Raw genomic sequence first — 18,652 nt, 5'->3', positions numbered from 1 at the left:
GAAGCAGTGCTGGTTCCGAAAGAGCTGCAAACGGAACCAAACGTCAGACACTTGCAATGCCACAAGCTCGAGTGTGGTAACTGTTCGAGGAAAGCGGAGGTAATCTGTAGATTGTGACCAGTAACTATGTCCTAGTTATCTGCACTCAATTGCTCTTCCTCAACTACCCGGATGTCAGTCACAGTAAACTGAATTTGAATTGTGAGAACTGAAACATATATCTAAACAGTGGATAAAGCCAGGTTCAAAATTCCTCTGTCATTTTGTTGACATATTACAGCCAAAGGTTTTTTACAGAGGGAATTTTGGAAATCTCTTTTCATCACTCCATAAATCAGAAAAAACTGTCAACAGCCATACAAATCGAATTTTCACCCTGTTTTTAGGAGTAAAATGTTATATAAACCAGGCTATGAATGCTATATCAACAAACCCCTCTGTTAAAGGTCCCATATCATAAAAAACAAATTTTCTCTGGTGTCTACGTATATAAGCTGGTCCTCCATGAGCCTGCCAGCTCCCAGAATGAGGAAAAGAAGTGATTCCTTGGTGGTCTCTGCAGCCCACCCACACAGCGCTCCTACAGGCTGTTCAGAATCTTCTCCTGTCGTTACGTAATGAAAGGTGTCATCATCATAGGCCGACCTCCTCTGCGCGGTGATAGGAGATATCTGAGAGGACATTTTAATAATAAAAGTTCATAGGAAACCACATTTCTGAGCAGTGGCGTGCACAGACTTTTTGAAGGGCAGGGGTGAAAAGAAAGGCAATTTAGCACGCGTTTTGGCTCCCAAGAGAGCAGTTTATCATGTTTTAACCAGCCAAGGGGGCAGTTTAGTGTGTTTTGCCAACCATGAGGGCACTTTGGCATGTTTTTTTGTCTCCCAAGAAGGCACTTTAGTGCACGTTTAGCAACAGTTTGGCCACAGGTTACTTGTGCACATCACTGTTTCTGGGTTTAGTATGGGTCATATAGGGGTTTCCAGTAGACTACTGGGTTTTGTTCATAGTTCAAGTAGCATATGGAACCCTCACAATTGAGTGGGCTATGTTTGCACGAAAGTGAACAGTCAATGTGGAGAGCAAATTACATGAAATGCATAGACAGCCTCAGGACCCATTAGCTATCGCCTGACAACAATGGGTCATGACCGAAAGAATGAGATCGCAGGTACAAGTGGCTGAAATGGGTTTTCTCCTTAGAGTGGCTTGGGTCTCCGTCAGAGATAGGATAAGAAGCTTAGCCATCCAGGAGGGACTGGGAGTAGAGCCACTGCTCCTCTGCGTGGAAAGGAGCCAGTTGAGGTGGTTCGGGCACCTAATGAGGATGCCACTAGGGCACCTTTCTAGGCAGGTGTTCCTGGCAAATCCAACTGGGAGGAGACATGGGGGTAGACCCAGGACCAGGTAGAGGGATTGTATCTCTTCTCTGGCCTGGGAGTGCCTGGGGATTCCCCAGGCAGAGTTAGCCGATGTGGCTGGGGAAAGGGAAGTTGAAAAAATGCAGCCTATCCTTACTAAAGGCACACTGCATGATTTTAACTACCAAATATCAACACTAACTGGCCCAAACATTAACTGACACTGTCCAACTTGATCCAAACAGTTAGTCCATCCAATCACAACTACAATTGATTCTACACCAATGTGCTATAATTTGCATTAGGGTTAGTTTGTTTGTGTGTGTGTGTGTGTGTGTGTGTGTGTGTGTGTGTGTGTGTGTGCGTGCACGCACATGCATGGGTGGGTCCACCTTAACTGTTGATCGGGCCCTTGCTGCATTGATGACAGACATCTGCCCTGATGTAGCCCAACTGCGGTGAAAAGCCTACATTCTGGTTTCACCCACCACTTACCATTCGATGTCAATGAGCAAAGCACTTAACCCCAACTGCTCCAGCTGTATTTGTAAGGGATGCCACACTGTTCTACCAAGAGTTAGTTAAATGTTGAACTGACACTGAATCATGCATGGAATGAAAACATGTAAACTCTCAGGAGTAAATGAAATTGCATTTAATTCACTCCTGATATGCCACACAGAGTTCTAGTAGCAGACACATCTCTAGATCAACTGTTCAGAGGAGACTGAGCAAATCAGGCCTTTATGGTCAAATAGCTGCTAAAAAAACAATGCTAAAGGAAAAGCAAGAAGCAGAGGAGATTTGTTTGGGCCAAGAAACACAAGGAATGGACATTACCCCTGTGGAAATATGTGATTTGGTCTGATGAGTCCAAATTTGAGATCTTTGGTTACACCCGCCATGTCTTTGTGCGCCGCAGAAAAGGTGAACGATGGTCTCTACATGGTCGCCACTGTGAACCATGGAGGAGGAGGTGTGATGGTGCGGGGCTGCTTTGCGGGTGACTCTGTTGGAGATTTATTCAAAACTGAAGGCACACTGAACCAGCATGCCTACCACAGCATCCTGCAGCGACATGCCATCCTATACGATTTGCATTTAGTTGGACCATCATTTATTTTTCAACAGGACAATGACCCCAAACACACCTACAGGCTGTGTAAGGGCTATTTGACCAAGAACGAGAGTGATGGAATGCTGCACCTAAACCCAGTCCAGATTGTTTGGGATGAGATGGACCACAGAGTGAAAGCAAAAGTGCCAACAAGTGCTCAGCATCTCTGGGAACTCCTTCAAGACTGTTGGAAAACAATTCAGGTGACAACCTCATGAAGCTCATCGAGAGAATGCCAAGAGTGTGCAAAGCCGTAATCAAAGCAAAGGGTGGCTATTTTGAAGAATCTAAAATATAAAACATGTTTTGAGTTATTTAACACTGTTATGTTTACTACATAATTACATATGTGTTCATTCATTAGTTTCATTATTCATTAGTTTTGATGCCTTCAGTGAGAATCTACAATGTAAATAGTCATGAAACTAAACTAAAACCATTAAATTAGAAGGTGTGTCCATCTTCTCACTGGTAGTGTGTGTGTGTGTGTGTGTGTGTGTGTGTGTGTGTATATATGTTTTTTTTTTTTTTTTCAATGAAAGATTAGATTAGATTAGAATTTGAAATAATTGATGATACATTCAAAATGGATCTAATAACACATTGTAACTCACCTAAGCCACTACCTGAGTGTGATACTATGCAGTTGTGGCTTGTGGTCACCAAGCCTCCACCGTCTCCACTGACATCACTACTATCATGGAAACCAAATTTTTTATTTCCTCTTTCTTTCTATCTGACTAATGAAACGTTGTGAAAGTGTCGACATTTAGTTTTTGGGACATGAAGAGTATCTTCTGGTCAGTGTGTTATTTAAATGACATCATCACACAAAACGTCACAGTAAGTGATACAATGACTCACTTAAAGGCCACAAAATGACTTCACTTTTATGAGGCATGGTATTTGATCCACCCCACAACTTCCACTGTAGATTACTTTTTTTTTAATGCTTATACAGCTAGTAAAAGAAACTGGTGCAAAGCTGGAATCAACTGCTTCAGGTGTTTTACTCGTTTGAAGATAGTGCCTTGGATTACTGTCCGTCTATAAAATCCACCACAGTTCAACATATGAAAGCAATTAAATGCAAAATTTTATTGCCTACAGCTTCGGGGAACTTCTCAGGTTAGGCCTAAAATATTACACACAACTTTTGTTTTGTCACTGTTCTAAAAATTGGAAAAAGTAAAAATGTTTTAGTCTTAAATGCTGGTAGTTCAAATCTTTGGGATTTGCCTACATTACCCACAATGCAAATTGGCAACTGAGTATTATCATTACAGGCATTTATCAGATTACATGCAGCTTCCTCTAGGGCCACAAAAAGCTTGATACTCCTTGAGACACATATGCAGTAGTGCTTCTCAAGACCTGTTTACACACCTCAATGTGTGAAACTGGTTGCACTTATCCTCTTAACAACCAGTTATAAGAGGTTACCTCATCAGTTTTGCTAATGAAAGTCCATGTAATGTGACTGAGGCAGAAATGTTCACAGATGATGCAATGTATTCAAGTTTTATTTCCACTTTACTGACTTCTTTCTGTATTATGGTATGTTGTCTGATGTTTCCATGAGAGTTCATCTGTGAGTTCATGTGGATATTTGTGCCAAGTGAAATAAATCCATCAAGGTGTTTCTGAGACATCACAGAATGGGATGTATGGACGGACGAACGGTTTGAATTTTTTTGAAAACACAAGTGTACAAAATGTATAACAAACGGGTTATATATTCAATCAGTTTGTTGCAGCTTAGAGTTCTGACATGATGTTAAAAGTGTAAGCAACTACCTAATAACATAGCAACATAACGAAGACCTATACAATTGATAGGAAAATTAAACAAAGTTAGACATTATGTTAATCTGAAGCATTCATTCCAAGAAATACCGAGTAACAAATGGAAAAGTGCAGGTGGAAGCTCCCAAACATGGACAGCATGATTTACATGTCCTGGACTGTAGGTGTTGTACTTGTGGCAGAAATGACTTGCTGTCTTTTTAGAGCCATGGAGCTGCACCAAGGGAGAGATGCACATTGTACGTGTGAAAACAGGCCGCTGGTTGATGTTTATGCTTCAGCCCTTATCTAGTATATCTTCTTTCTATCAAGATCTACCTCATGGAAGTGTTACTGTTACGTAGGAGACATTGATGATTACCCCTGACAAATAAGTTTCCGGAACTATTGCAACAATGATAATTAAGGCAGAGAAAGAAGTAGTAAGGCATGAAAGTAAGGTCACTTGTAGGATGGTAAAGATTTTTACAACAGTTTTCATTTAATCACAATAAATTATTAAAAAGGTATATATGTTGATATAAATCCAGTAGCTCAAGTGGTTTGAAATAAAAAGGACAAATGTTGACAAAACAAGAACAAAGTACTGTAGTGAAAAGTGATATATAAATGCAAGTCCATTTGCCACTTACTAGTGACCAGTGACCTGACCCTTAAAAAACAGCACAAAGAAAAATCAACAGTGGAAATTGAAATAAAAGTACTGAATGAAGGTGTTGTATTGAGAATGTTAAATAAAATCTGGAAATGGTATTCTAGGATGGGAGAAAAGAGCTGCACCTTCAACTTCTTACGATTGTGGTTACAAACTTCAAACGCAACAACAGAGTCTCACTCGACTCGATTAACGGCACTTAAAAACATGGACTCTGCACAGGGTCAAATTGGGGTTGAATACAGAATTGCATATGTTGCGTCTGCAGCAGTTTATAATGATTGAATTTGCTTTATGATTATCTTGGTTTGCCTACAAAGATAACAATTTCATGCATGCTGTACATGATGATAATGGCTCTTTCCTACCTGGTCAAGTACTAGTTAAAAAGGGCAGGCACTTGCATCTTAATATCAATAGCTAATCTTAAGTGTGGGCAAGGGCTTTGCATGAAGGCATGGAAACAGCAGGGATGCCCCCATATCATGACAAATTCCATGGATTGAAATTTCCCCGCCCTCTTTACTCACGTCAAAATCCTGTCACATTCAGTATTTTTGGCAAGTCCTGAAGAAACCTCAAAACTGAAACCTAACCTGAGGCACCCTAGACTTGGAAATAAGGAACAACTGACAGGGTGCCACAAGCAGAGGTTGTTAGCAGTGCCACCTATCTTATCCGGGATTCTTGTGGGGAATCCCCACGAGAGCGTAGGTGTAAGAAATACCCTTCACTCATTCTGAGTGTGTGATGTAACACTCAAGATACCTCTATTTGCAGCCAATCACACTCCTGGCCATTTTTACTTGTTGCTTCATTTTTTGTTAATACCACCATTGGTACATTGGACATAAATGAACAATGACTGCAACAAGAAAAAAAAAAAAAAACACAACCAGAGCTCTTACTCCTCAAACATGTATCAGACCAATCAACCAGATCCTCTCAGATGGTTTGAGACATTAAAACATCTGTGTACTTTGTGGTACATTTACTTGCATTTTCTATGTACCCAGGTAATTCTGTAATGCATACTGCATGTCACTGATTTTGTTTTTAATTCAACAATGTCAAACATTATTTCAAATAAATTCTTACCCCAGCTAAAGTAATCAAAGAAAAACTAAAAAAGGGCATGAGTGGTTAGATTTGCAAAGCACCAATCTGTAAAGTACTGTTGACAGAGGTAAAACACTCTCCTACAATACACCTGTAGAATTTACACAAATGTAAAAAAAAAAAAAAAAAAAGAAAAAGAAAAACATTGGGAGAAGATTGTATTTATTAAATAATATGTCTATATACAAGTGTAAATTAAAGAAACTGTATTCAAAATCTGTTTATAATTTGGACAAACCGTCAAGCCTTTTCAGTCACAGTCAGATAAGGCAGTTTTTACCAGCTTGATCTTTTTTCAATTTTTTTTACTTTGGGTTTTCACCATGCAGTTCATAAGGGAAAATTGCTACATGATTAGTGCTACATGATTAATTGGAAAAAATAAAATGTTCAAATGTTCCAAGAACACACCTTTACCAGCCCACTCGATTTTTTTCAGCTCCACCCTATAAATCAGCAAACTGCACTTGAAGGCATCACAAGCGACTGACAAACAGTACTACTTTACATCTCTACAGGACAAAAGCACACAAGCTCTTGAAAAGTTAAATATGGACCAGTGTTTCAGAACTGCCATGTGGATATTTTTTCTCGTAGGATATCTTCAAGCAGCACCTGTGACACCTTCAGCAAGCATTAACTGCCACATGAACATGGATGACCTGTCTTTCGATGATCTAGAAGGTGTCAAATGTGTAAGTTATTTTATGATAAAAAGCTGACTTTGTGCTTCAACTCTGAGCTTTGACTCAAAGTGAATACTCTCCTCTCTTCTTTATCTCCTCATTCTCATAGGAAAACGTGACTTTCACTTATCCAACAAGTGTGACGGTAAGAGATCTCTGCAGAGCAGGTGTTACTTGTAATTCGGGATGTAGATGCAGCTTCTGTTGAGTGCATTACCAAAACCTGCCATAACAGCTTTTACAATATCTCAGAAACTGTGCTAACAGCACCACACTTTATGTATTTTGAGGGACTGCCCATCCCAAGCATTTGTTAGCAATCCAGGTGCCAACCACTCTGACAGTCAATCCAACCCCAACATCTGCTACAAGCTTTTGAACACCAAGTGGATCCGATTTAACTTTATGCCTACAATACTCAATTATGTTGATTTTGATCATTGACGTGTAAATGAAAGTTTTGATGTGTCTTTTGCAGTCTGAGTGCTTCACAGCAGCCCTGATGCACTTTGAAAAAGGGTTTGGAGATGCTAGTGAGAAGTGTGACAGTTCCCAGTTTGCCATTCGCCAGACTAAGGATACACTAAAACAGGGTTTGACACAAAAACAGTGCATGCCACAGGTGAGAATCCACAGAGTTATATTTCCCTGTAAATAACTTAAATTTAAGTTCCTCACTCAAAATGCATGTCCCAGAACTAAATCACCCTCCTCTCATCTGACACAGGCAACCTGCAACTTTAACCAGACAGTCCATGGAGAGTTTGCAGACTTTGTAACAGCCGCAAAGACATTTGTTGAAGACTTCAACACATACCATCAAGAAAAGTAAAGACTCTACATTATCATTATTTATTAGTACACACCGCACTTAAAAGTGATTTTAGTAACACTGCAAGAAGTTCTCAATTATTTATTTATTTATGTGTTTTGCAGTTGATGTACCACATCTACTATGTACACGATATGTGAAACTTTACCAATAAAATGTGCATTGGACAGTTACCTATGCACTCATCAAACACTGGCATGCATGAAAATACAGGAATAACTCTCTTATGCAGGGGCTGTTTGTTCAAACATTAACAGTGTTGTTTTCATATTGCAAAAAATAACTGAAAGGACTGGAGGTCTGGACTGCTGGATGAGAGTCCAAATTGTTTCAGCTCCACACCTGAACATGGTTTCCTTTGACCTCACTTCCTTTAACCTTACCATGTAGTTGTAGCCATTTAAAGTGTAATATGGAGCAACCCAATTTGCCTTTGAAAATGAGGGATTGTTGAGATTAGGTTCACATCAACAAATCACATCACTTTGTGTAATTATATATATTTGTATTTATATTATATTTATTTATATGTCTTATCGGATTTTGGCATTGTCAGACAAATTCTACCGCATCAATTCACTGATCCTGGCATATTCACACAACGCATGAGGTAGATATTCAGCTTACTTGTTTTAAAGGGACCACAGTCATCTATGAGCTGCACTTGAGAACATAAAACATGCCACAAGGCTGCATCCTTTCGCACTTTATACCCATGACTGTGTGAGTCATCACAGTAATTTGGCAGACTGACGAAATTCATAGATAATATAACTTTGGTGCAAAGATGACTCAATTAAAAAAACTAAACAAAAATGATAACTGACCACTGAAAGATAACTTTTCCCTTGGTGTTTTTGAACTGTGTAACCGCCGAATATGTACAATTCAGGAATTTATGTGGAATCTTTCTGATGATAAATTAATTTTGAATGGCATGATGCTAGAGTGGATTTTTTTGTTTGTTTGTTTAAAAAAGGCACCACCGGCCCTTTGACAATACATGTAATGTTAATGTTTTATTCAAACTGTGGTGACTTGCGCTGAATGGCGGCAGAGGGAGCAGGAATAGCAGCCGTGACTGACGAATCTTTTATGACTCTAGTAATTTTTAGTTTCACTTTGGAACCATCACACATTCTTTCATTAAAAGATGTTCTTTGACCTTCAGCCATAGGTACAATGCACTCAAGATGCACACAGAGTTATCTTGAGAGAAAGCTGGTTTCACAAGATCACATGATAATTGATCTTGAAAATCCATCTTGCCAGGCGTCAATCTATGACTCTGTGTCCGAACACATAAATGTTCAACAAATCAGCATCCTTCGAGGAACTGATAGCAGCTAGAGGAGACAGCTACAGGTTTGTGTTAGATGTGATGACCAGCAACTTTGTCTGAAGACAATGATAGTTCACAGTGATAGTTAGGGTCTTTTGTTGTTGGGTTGTATGAGGTATATATCCCTAGTCAGCGTATTAACTGCAGTAGATGATCACCAGCTCTGCCGTGGTTTTTGTTTTTCTCCAGTGAGCTGTTCTTTATTTAACTGTGAATCACAGAAAGGCAGATAGTTGAAGATAGTGTGGCTGTTTTACATACATTGTAATAATTACAAAAAAAGTGTAAGTTTCAGTTCATGACAAACATTCACCCAACAGAACAGAGAAAAAAAAGCTCTGCACCACAAACTAGGGACGGCCAACCTAGTTTCACAAGACCTTGAAGTTAAATGCTGTGCTACAATAGGCCACTTTAGGGATTTTACCATGTTGTAGTAGAATCATGAAAAAAAAAATTCCAAGAGTCATGTAAAGGAAAAACAACGCTGTATACATTAGTAGATATACAACTAATTCAGCCCACCCTTTCCACCCCACAGCTATATAAATTCACTACAGCACAGGGGTAAGTAAAGCAACACAACACTTCCACTTAACAACTTGCACATCACACTGACAAGTCTGTGAGCTCAATATGGAACACTTGACACTCTGGATTGCCTTTTGGATTGTTACCCTCTCTGGTGGTCTCCCAACAGGACATCAGTATCTGTCAATGGACGACTTAAATATCGATTTAATGCAGGACAGGCTCAGATGTGTAAGTTATTTCAAGCTGAACATTTTTACTCTGTTTGCTAAGTTTTGGCCAGTGGCTAACAGTCCGATGTCTTGTTTTGTCCATACAGCCGAATGATTCAAAATTCTATACTCCATCAAAAGTGGAGGTAAGTGTTTACTTCCAGATTAAAAAAGTTTAGTTCTTTAAAATATAATGATGTACTCCCATATATTTTATTTATGTTAGAAGTACTGTATATGTATGTACTGTACAAAATATGATTACAATGATGAACTGATGAGTTTGTGAATATTAAGCCAGAAGAAAAAAGTCAAGTTGGGTACTCCCCAGCATCAAAGAAGCTCAAGCTTCAGGGTGTAGTTGAGCATTTTCAAACCACATGTGAAGGTTCTCTAGTACAGGAAATGAGCTTGCCAGGTGTTGATACTTCACACAGCTGTGACTTCTCTACATGCAGCCACAAGTCTGCCTCAGTCAGAGCAGTAACATCTCTCTCTCTCTCTCTCTCTCTCACACACACACAGGGTAACTGCATTATTGCAGCCCTGGAGTGTTTTAGGACAGAACTTAATGGAACAGTCCAGGAGGAGTGTGAAGACCCCGAAGAAAATATAAGACAGGCTGTTGAAGTTCTGGGTTTTGCGATCCGAGGACGATTGAGGAACATGAACGGCGCTGTAAGTGCTTCTACACAATGCTTTGACAAATTGGGTGCCAAGGGAAAGGAAAAAATGACTGCAACATGAAATCCGTTCAAATGGACTAATCTGACTTTTCATCTTCTCCGTAGGCAGTGACAAACTCTGCTGAATGTCCCTGTGAGCGATGGCCTACAACTAATATCACCAATTTTTTGAATGCAATTGAGTTTTTAATTCAGCAGATGAACAACAGTGAAGATTTAATAAAGTAGATACAACTGGGGCCATCTTTGTGCGACAGCTTCTCCATCAGCAGTTCTGACAAACACCACAGGAGCTTCTGAAGCAGCTATCAAGCAGTTCATGGGAAGGACAATTAGACTTCATCCGGTTTGAGATGACAGGACTGACAACCACCGACGGACATTTTAACACACATATGTGCCGTGCAAGGATTTTAAGTTACCATGCAACATCCACATGTGTTGGATGGCGTGATCTCAGGTATATCTTCTTTTAGTGACGCTATGAGTCTGAACACTGCTCTAATATAATTGCATTTACAACCATGTCATTGCAATATGGAGACGAGGCAACCATATATTTTGGATGTGTTTGTTTTTTTACTACATTTTATTATAATCTTATATTTCTCCAATTATAAATGTATTCTATGATTTCTATGAAAAACTGCTGTGAAGGGAATTTAAAAGTTCTCAGTCAATTTTCAACAATGAGAATGTATTTGATGTAAGCTCCTGTAAAGCTCTGAATTTCTATTTATATATTTATTGCTTATTTAATATGCTGTATGTTAGTGCTCTAAACCTGAAAGTATAACTTAATAAATGTTAAATTTAAGAGTTTGTGTGTTGCCATTAAGAACATTAACAAATAATGGAAAACAAGCTGACAGTGGAAAGTTTAAGAGCAAATCCACAGAAGATTTCAAACATCTTGGTCCAAAAAAAACACAATTCAGGTCTTTAGACTTCACCAAATGGGATTCTGGATTCATCTGTCCATAAAATGACACGATACAAATTCTGTCTTAGAGTCAGTTAGTCAGATTTTCTATTTACTGTCACAATAGGAGTGATGCAAATGTGGGAGATGAATAGGTGTGTGGCCTCTGTGGGCGGCTGTATTTCCTCAATGTTTGGGGCAATTTAACTAGTCAAGCTGTCCACAGAGGGTTTGAGTATGGAAAATCAAGTCATAGTGATCTCAACCTCAAGTCATATTAGGAAAAAAATACAGATTCTGTTTAGTCCCACGGTGCTTAGCTGACTCTGCCAAAAAACACTTAACTTTAGACCTACGTTGGCAGGTTAGCTGTTCTTACGTGTCACAATCTAGCAGCAGCATAGTCCAAAAAAATTTGCATGATCATTTTAAGTTAAAAGATGGCAGGTACACTGCAAACTTACTCCGAAAAATAATGCAAGATGCACAACGGTACAAGGATCCCATGTTAATTTATTTGTATTACTGCCTGCACAAAGTGTCATTCTGCCAACCATGCTCAGATTATAATACATGATTAACAAAACATAAAACATCATAAACACAAAATAATTATTTGTTTATTCACTAGAAACATCTAGTTAGGCAAATTTGGCCTGCGAGCCACTGTGGGTATGGTCTAAACCTGCTTCAGTTAAAGTGTCATGAGATGTTTTTTGTTTTGTTGAGAATTGTTACTGTAGAAATGAAAGTGACTGCAGATGTCTTTGGGCAGCCCTGATATACCATATTATCAGTGACATATTTTTAAGTAAGTACATTGCCTCCAGTAATCTACCTTTTTACAAATCAGAGGTATTTGTATTTTATTGGAATATTTGCATTTTATGCACCTTCTTCTTCACATCCACTGCATTTGTCTGACTGCTTAAATTACTAGTTATTTATCAGATTACCATTTTCTTCACCCTCATGTTTGGTGAATACCACTAACGCTAAAACTTTTCTGCTGAACTGAAGGATGATGGATTCCTTTACTGAATACGTACTTATTTATTTTTTTTAATTTCAGTACATTTCCCTGATAATATCTGTGTACTTTTACTTACACATTGGTTTGAAATGCAGGCCTTTTGCTTGTAATGAAAAAAATTCACATTGTGATATAAGTACTTTACGTGGGCAAAATAATTGTTCCACTACCAAAGGTGGCTGACTAATATGGTTTGGTATGCAAAGATACCGGGACTGGCGTCAGTCACCTCCCAAGAAAAAGGAGAGTGGTTGGTATCACGCCTTCACTAAAATGGGATCTTTCTTTCCATATTTGACAGTTCTCTACCCATCAAATCATGGAAGAAGCTATTTTTGGCACTGTTAGGTTATTTTATTGTAGCCATGGTTACTCTGACGACATGTCTTAACTTTTATTTAAATATCATACACAGTAGATGTCACAGATAAGATGGCCCATTGAATTCTTAATCCAGCCACGATTTACAAGAATGCAGCAGATATTACACATCCTCCCGCACAGCACTTCAGAATAGGTGCTAAAGCTTCTATGAGCTTGGGTCTCAAATGTTTTCTCTGCTTAACCACATCAAGAGAGTTGCATATCCTGTTTATCTCTAAACCTACTAGTATCACCTCAGTGACTGATGCAAATTGAAGGTTGGGCTGATAGGCTTTTTATAATGGAAAAAAAACATATGAATAAGTAATAAGTAAGTTGAATTTACTTCACTCAGTCTCACTAGATTCTAGTGCTATTAGACTTCAGACGGCCCTGACTCAGCTATGCAAGACCTACTTCATAAAAAAACGGATAAATAACACTAATGTTAGGGGCACAGGGCACACCTTTTGACAACATGAAAAAGGCTATGAGACACAATAGATTCCACTCCAACACAAGAATACAAGAGAAGGCAGCATTTAATTGCAGAGAGAACAAGCAGAATCAGCCAAGATCACATTACTAAAACAATGTGGGTTACTGCCTTCTGATAATAAAGTCAACTATGAGGGGGTTGCCTGATGTTAGACACATACACACAACCTTGCATTAATGAAGATAAACTGTCAAATCTGTCCCTTCTAACTAAGAGACAACCAAATTAATTCACAAACCAAATATTTACACAATGTGCTGGCTGCAGCAGGAAGGAGGGCAAATAACAAACAGCTCCTAATACAGCCTGTTAGTATAACATGCAATGAGACAACACTACTTTGCTTTTGTACTGCTTTGAAGGTTTTCCCTGTGTCATCCTTTAAAGCAGTTTGGACTGAGTATGAAATTTTCTTCAATATAATCACAAACAAAGACATCAGCTTTGCACAACTAGAGCAGAATCTGACAAATCAACATTGTAGGTATTCCAATAAAACTGATCTGCATGTAACCATTTTACGACATTGATGCATGGACATAAAATTGTAACTGTAAGGTGCAATCAGGAATGGGTGCACTGCATTACACTTTACAGCCACACTTAGCAGTGTATATGATAACATATAAAACTTAAGTATGAAAACTAGAGCTGTACATACAACTGAAAGGCTTGATCCTCGGACAAAGGTTCCCTGAACGCACTGGTAATCCCTCCTGTTGTCCACATCAGTAGGACGAAAAAAAACACCACTCCATTCACAAGACTGTAAAACACTTCAGAGTAAATAACCCACTGCATCACATATACAGGAAACCAAAGCATTTCCTGTATGCATACGAGGCAAATCAACCGTTTGTATCAACTTGGGAGGTCAACAGTTTTGAATTAGGTGCAGGCAGCCTGTGTGTTCTCAAGACGGTGGGAAATCAGTACTTGTCAATCAATCATCAAATGCTGGCAAATTTCTTATTCAAAAAAAAAAGTTCTGTTTGGGTGGATGTTTAGATATACTGCCAGTGATAAACTTTTGCCATTGCAGTGTGTATTTATCATTGTGGCATTTTGTGCAAAATAAAACATGCTCTGTACTCCAGCATTTGAGTTTGGATTGATTTGTTTTATTGATTTATTTCCTTGATTTCGCCATGTTTATCAAGGCTCAAATCGAGCACTGTAGAGTAGAGAACAGTGATTAAGCACCAAGACTTATTCGTCCCTAAGAGATGAAAACACAAACAGTAAATCTACTGAGACCGAACTCAGGTCTTTTTTATAAACAACAATAATGATATAACGTACTTGTCATATGTAACAGCCCCATTCTTTGTTATACTTTCCATTATACTAAAGAATAAAATACATCAACGCAAGCAGGGCATGCTCTCATCAACTTAAGTAGAATCATTATCCTAATAAAGGTTCGTTATGGCTTTATATATATATATATATATATATATATATATATATATATATATATATATATATATATATATATATATATTCATTTATGTTCCTCTTTTGAAAATTGAACATAACACTCAGGGTATAAGGTCACAGACAGAGTTCACAAACATAAAAGGATACATAAAATTGAAACCTTGCCCCTTTAGAAATGACACCAGAAACCGCTTATTACCAACACAGAAAAGTGCTTCTAACAAACTAAACTTAGTTTTAATAATTGTAGCGTACAATTGCTTCTGCAGTGTAACTGTTTTTTCCTCAGATGTGGTTTCCTTCACATGCTAAAGTTATCACTAACAGAAAGCTTGACCAGCCAGGACCCAAAGCCCTGCTGTAACAGGTACGCCCTCAGCATGTTCTTCGCCTCCTGGTACGGCTTTGCCATCCTCTTTAGTGACAAAATAACAACAAAAGTAGCATAAATGACAACATCCACACAGAAATTTTCTGAACCAACTACATGTCGATCATCGCAAAATCCATTTTTAAATGTGATATGTAGTGGGGGGGGCTGTATCACAAGTTCATTGAAGATAAAAGAACAAATAGGTTAAACAGTTAGGCCATGTGAACAAGTTAAAATAATCTTAAGATCTAAGTGAGCTACAGTACATCACAGGCTTGAGCAGGCTTGCCAAAATCACTTAATTATCAAAAGTTTTTAAACTAAGAATAGCACAATATGAAAAGGTGTTACATCATTTAAAATAAATGGTTTTCTTTTGATTAATTAATAAAGTGAATGTCAGTGGATCAGTATTGCAACACCTGTCAAGGAGGTAATGTTAACAGTACCTTGGCTTCTCTGTAGGAGCTTGTGGCCAGCAGGTCCTGCCTCTGGGCCTCTTTGGCCACCAACTTGAAGCGGTGCAGCATTGCTGCTTTGCACAGACGGCTTGCCAGAGCAGAGCCACTCTTAAAGGGAGATCTACAACAACAGAACCAATGTAAAAAATAAATGTATATGATTGAATGATTGTAATAAAACTATATGATTGAATGATTGTAATAAAACCATCAACTGGAAAGCTTTTAAGTGTTGTTTCAGATTTTTAAATAAATCTTACCCAGTTACTGTGGTACAGACTTTTTAACAGTTTTAGAATAAAAACACTACACTTCACACTAATGCCAGCTTCCTGTATGGTCATCCTTACTCCTCTACTGTCTTGCCCTCCAGGCCATCCACAACCTCCAGGGAGCTGTCTCCTTCACTCCAGTTGATACCATAGGTAAAATATCCACGGTCTGTGCTGTCGGTAGCTACAGACGGCACCAGGCTGATGTGGGGCCTCATCATGCAGTAGAATGTGGGCAGCTGGGAGGTGATCCCCTCCACGCGCTGGCTCACAGAGATCTCCATGCCACGGATATCACTACAGCCAGAGTCACCTATAGGATTTAAGATTAGTTTGTTAAATTATGTTGTTCCAGTTTACATCTTTCAGGAAATAGCTCTGAAATACGTATCTCATTACCTGACTTTGACAGAGAGGTGCTCATTTATCTCTATAAATGCTGATTTTTGTGTTAGGCTGCACCCTCTCTAAACCCAGACCAGTTAGAAAACTAGAGACCCATCTCCAAAATTCCCTTTGTATCTAAAATCCTTGAAATGACTGTTGCAGCCAGCTCCTGAAGCTGGTAGAAGGTCATAGAATCTTTGACAAATTGCAATCTGGTTTTTGCCAAAAACATAGCACCGAGACAGCATTACTGAGAGTGTGTAATGACATTCTTATGCATGCTGACAAAGGTGAAAGCTCCATCCTTACTCTACTTGATCTGACAGCAGCCTTTGATATTTTCAATTATGCAATTTTACTGGATAGATTACAGAATTGGGTTGGCATTTCTGGTACATCCTTAAATTGGTTTGATTCCTATTTGTCTTTAATGTCTGCATTAATAATCATGTTTCCTCTTCCGCTCCCCTGCTGTGAGGTGTCCCGCAGGGGTCGCTTCTTGGTCCAGTTCTTTTCTCCATGTACATGCTTCCTCTGGATGATTTGTTCAGCCGCTTCCATGACACTGTCATATCACTGTTATGCGGATGATGCACAGATCTACTTTTCTGCAAAACCCAATAACCTGAATCAACTGCTCTCTCTCCATGAGCGCTTAGCTGCCATCAAAGACTGGATGTCTCTCAATTTTCTCCACTTAAATCCAGATAAAACTGAAATCATTTTATTTGGCCATGATAAATTTGTCACTGCAGTTGATCAGTTTATTGCACCACTTTGCACTAACATCAAACCCACTGCTACGAATCTGGGTATCATTTTCGACCAGCATATGACATTTGACAAAACTTGTCCAGTCCTTTTTCCTGCAGCTACGAAATGCAGCAAAAATCTAAAAAATTAAGGAAAATCTGGAAAAAATAATTCACAGCTTAATTTTCTCACATCTAGATTACTGTAACTCCCTCTACATGTGCCTCAGTCAGGCTTCGTTAAACTGATGACAGTTAGTCCAAAATGCAGCTGCCAGACTTTTAACCAGAACCAGTCGCCGGTCCCATATTACTCCTGTTCTTGCATCCCTTCATTGGATTCCTGGGAAATTTATAATCAATTATAAGATCTTATTGATTGCATATAGGGCACTTCACGACCTTGCCCCTACTTACAATTCAGATCTCCTTGTTCCTCATTCCACTCCTCGGCCACGCCGCTCCTCAAATTTCGGTCTTTTATCCATTCCACGCTCCATCTGTATTAAAGGTGACCATGCCTTTGCTGTTTTAGCCCCAATAATGGGGAATAGTCCTCCCCATTCGCTTAGACTAACTGAATCTGTGGACAGTTTTAAGCGACTGCAGGCCGCACTACAGGCAAGCCTTTTTTTTTTATAGATTTCCTTGTTTGTTTTCTCATCTGTTGTGCCTCTTTAATTTATTTGAAAGTGTAAGACGCAATGCAACCATAACCCTTCTGTTGTTGCATTTGCAGTGATGTGTTTAACGCAGGGCTCCTGAAAGAGACTCCTTTAGCCAAAATTATCAGGTTTAGAGAAGGTAACGTGGAATCTGAATAGTGTCTTCACATTTAAATTTCAATTCAGAGAAAATCATGATAGTTCTAGTCTAAGGAGCATGATGTGACTTGCCTACGAGGATGCTTTCAACATAAACAGGCTCAATGAAGTGGCTGAGCAAGGCTCCCTGGTATCCCAGCACCTGCCACTGAGTGAGCTTGTCTGTGGCGGACATGCTGACCACCTTGGAGGCAGAGTGATCAAAGGCTGAAGAGAAAACTGAGAACACCTTTAAAAGAAACAAAGCAATCTGTTAATACTTGTAAAGCCACTTACATACTGACTCCATGATGCATTTAGAAGTTTTGATGAAGCAAGCAATAATAATAATAAAAAATTTAAAAAAAAATCACCTTGCCCTCCACTGACAGGTGTAGGCTGATTTCATTGTTGACTTGCCATGCAGAAATGGAGAGTGGGTTTAGACGCCTGATTATAGAGCACAGAAATGTTATGCATGTTACTTTACCCAGAATTGGCATTTTAGTGCCTTTCATAAGGACAAACAAAACAGCCAAATAATGTTGAGGGCAAAACAATGGATTACCAGAGGCTGCGTCGCGTACATCATCATTTACAACCCTCAGAAGGATGAAGCTGATAATCAAAAAACTCACAACTTGGAAGGAATCTGAGCAGCACCCTTTGGCAGTTGGTTCACATAAAGATGGAGGGTGATGCCGCTCTTCAGGCTGAGAAGGCCACTGCTGCTGTGCTGGAAGACAGACCTCTCCTTCAGATTGGCCGTTTTGCTGAAGAACATCAGCAGGTGCCGGTACAGAAACCTGCAGCAAGAGAATGGCTCGTGATGACTTGTCTTATAAATGTGCATAAGAAGAGTAAAAAAGGTGAAGAGACCCATTTTAAGAGGAAAAAGATTATTAAGAATAATCCAGTAAAACAATCTATATTTTAGCTGAATGTGAACCATCTTTAAGATAACAAAAGTTCATACATTCTTTCTCTCATAAAAACAAAA

General features: G+C 38.9%; 1 protein-coding gene across 3 annotated transcripts in view; it reads right to left on the bottom strand.

Annotated features, from left to right (window-relative positions):
• adad1 (adenosine deaminase domain containing 1 (testis-specific)) overlaps window positions 1-18,652 on the bottom strand; it is a 35,679-nt gene that overhangs the window by 5,700 nt on the left and 11,327 nt on the right. For 2 of the 3 annotated variants that reach the window (XM_037077587.1, XM_037077588.1), the window contains exons 8-12: window positions 18,291-18,458; window positions 18,027-18,102; window positions 17,746-17,902; window positions 15,789-16,023; window positions 15,427-15,559 (exon numbers count right to left, since the gene is read on the bottom strand). In XM_037077587.1, coding sequence (XP_036933482.1) covers window positions 15,427-15,559; window positions 15,789-16,023; window positions 17,746-17,902; window positions 18,027-18,102; window positions 18,291-18,458 — 769 coding nt within the window. Of the gene's footprint in view, window positions 1-13,189; window positions 15,020-15,426; window positions 15,560-15,788; window positions 16,024-17,745; window positions 17,903-18,026; window positions 18,103-18,290; window positions 18,459-18,652 lie in introns of those variants that run through there. The other variant, XM_037077590.1, reaches the window with a different exon arrangement.

Source organism: Acanthopagrus latus, chromosome 18 (genome assembly GCF_904848185.1).
Source record: "Acanthopagrus latus isolate v.2019 chromosome 18, fAcaLat1.1, whole genome shotgun sequence".
NCBI lineage: Eukaryota > Metazoa > Chordata > Actinopteri > Spariformes > Sparidae > Acanthopagrus > Acanthopagrus latus.
The sequence above is the reverse complement of the archived record's forward strand: the minus strand, read 5'-3'. Positions and strand labels throughout refer to the sequence as shown.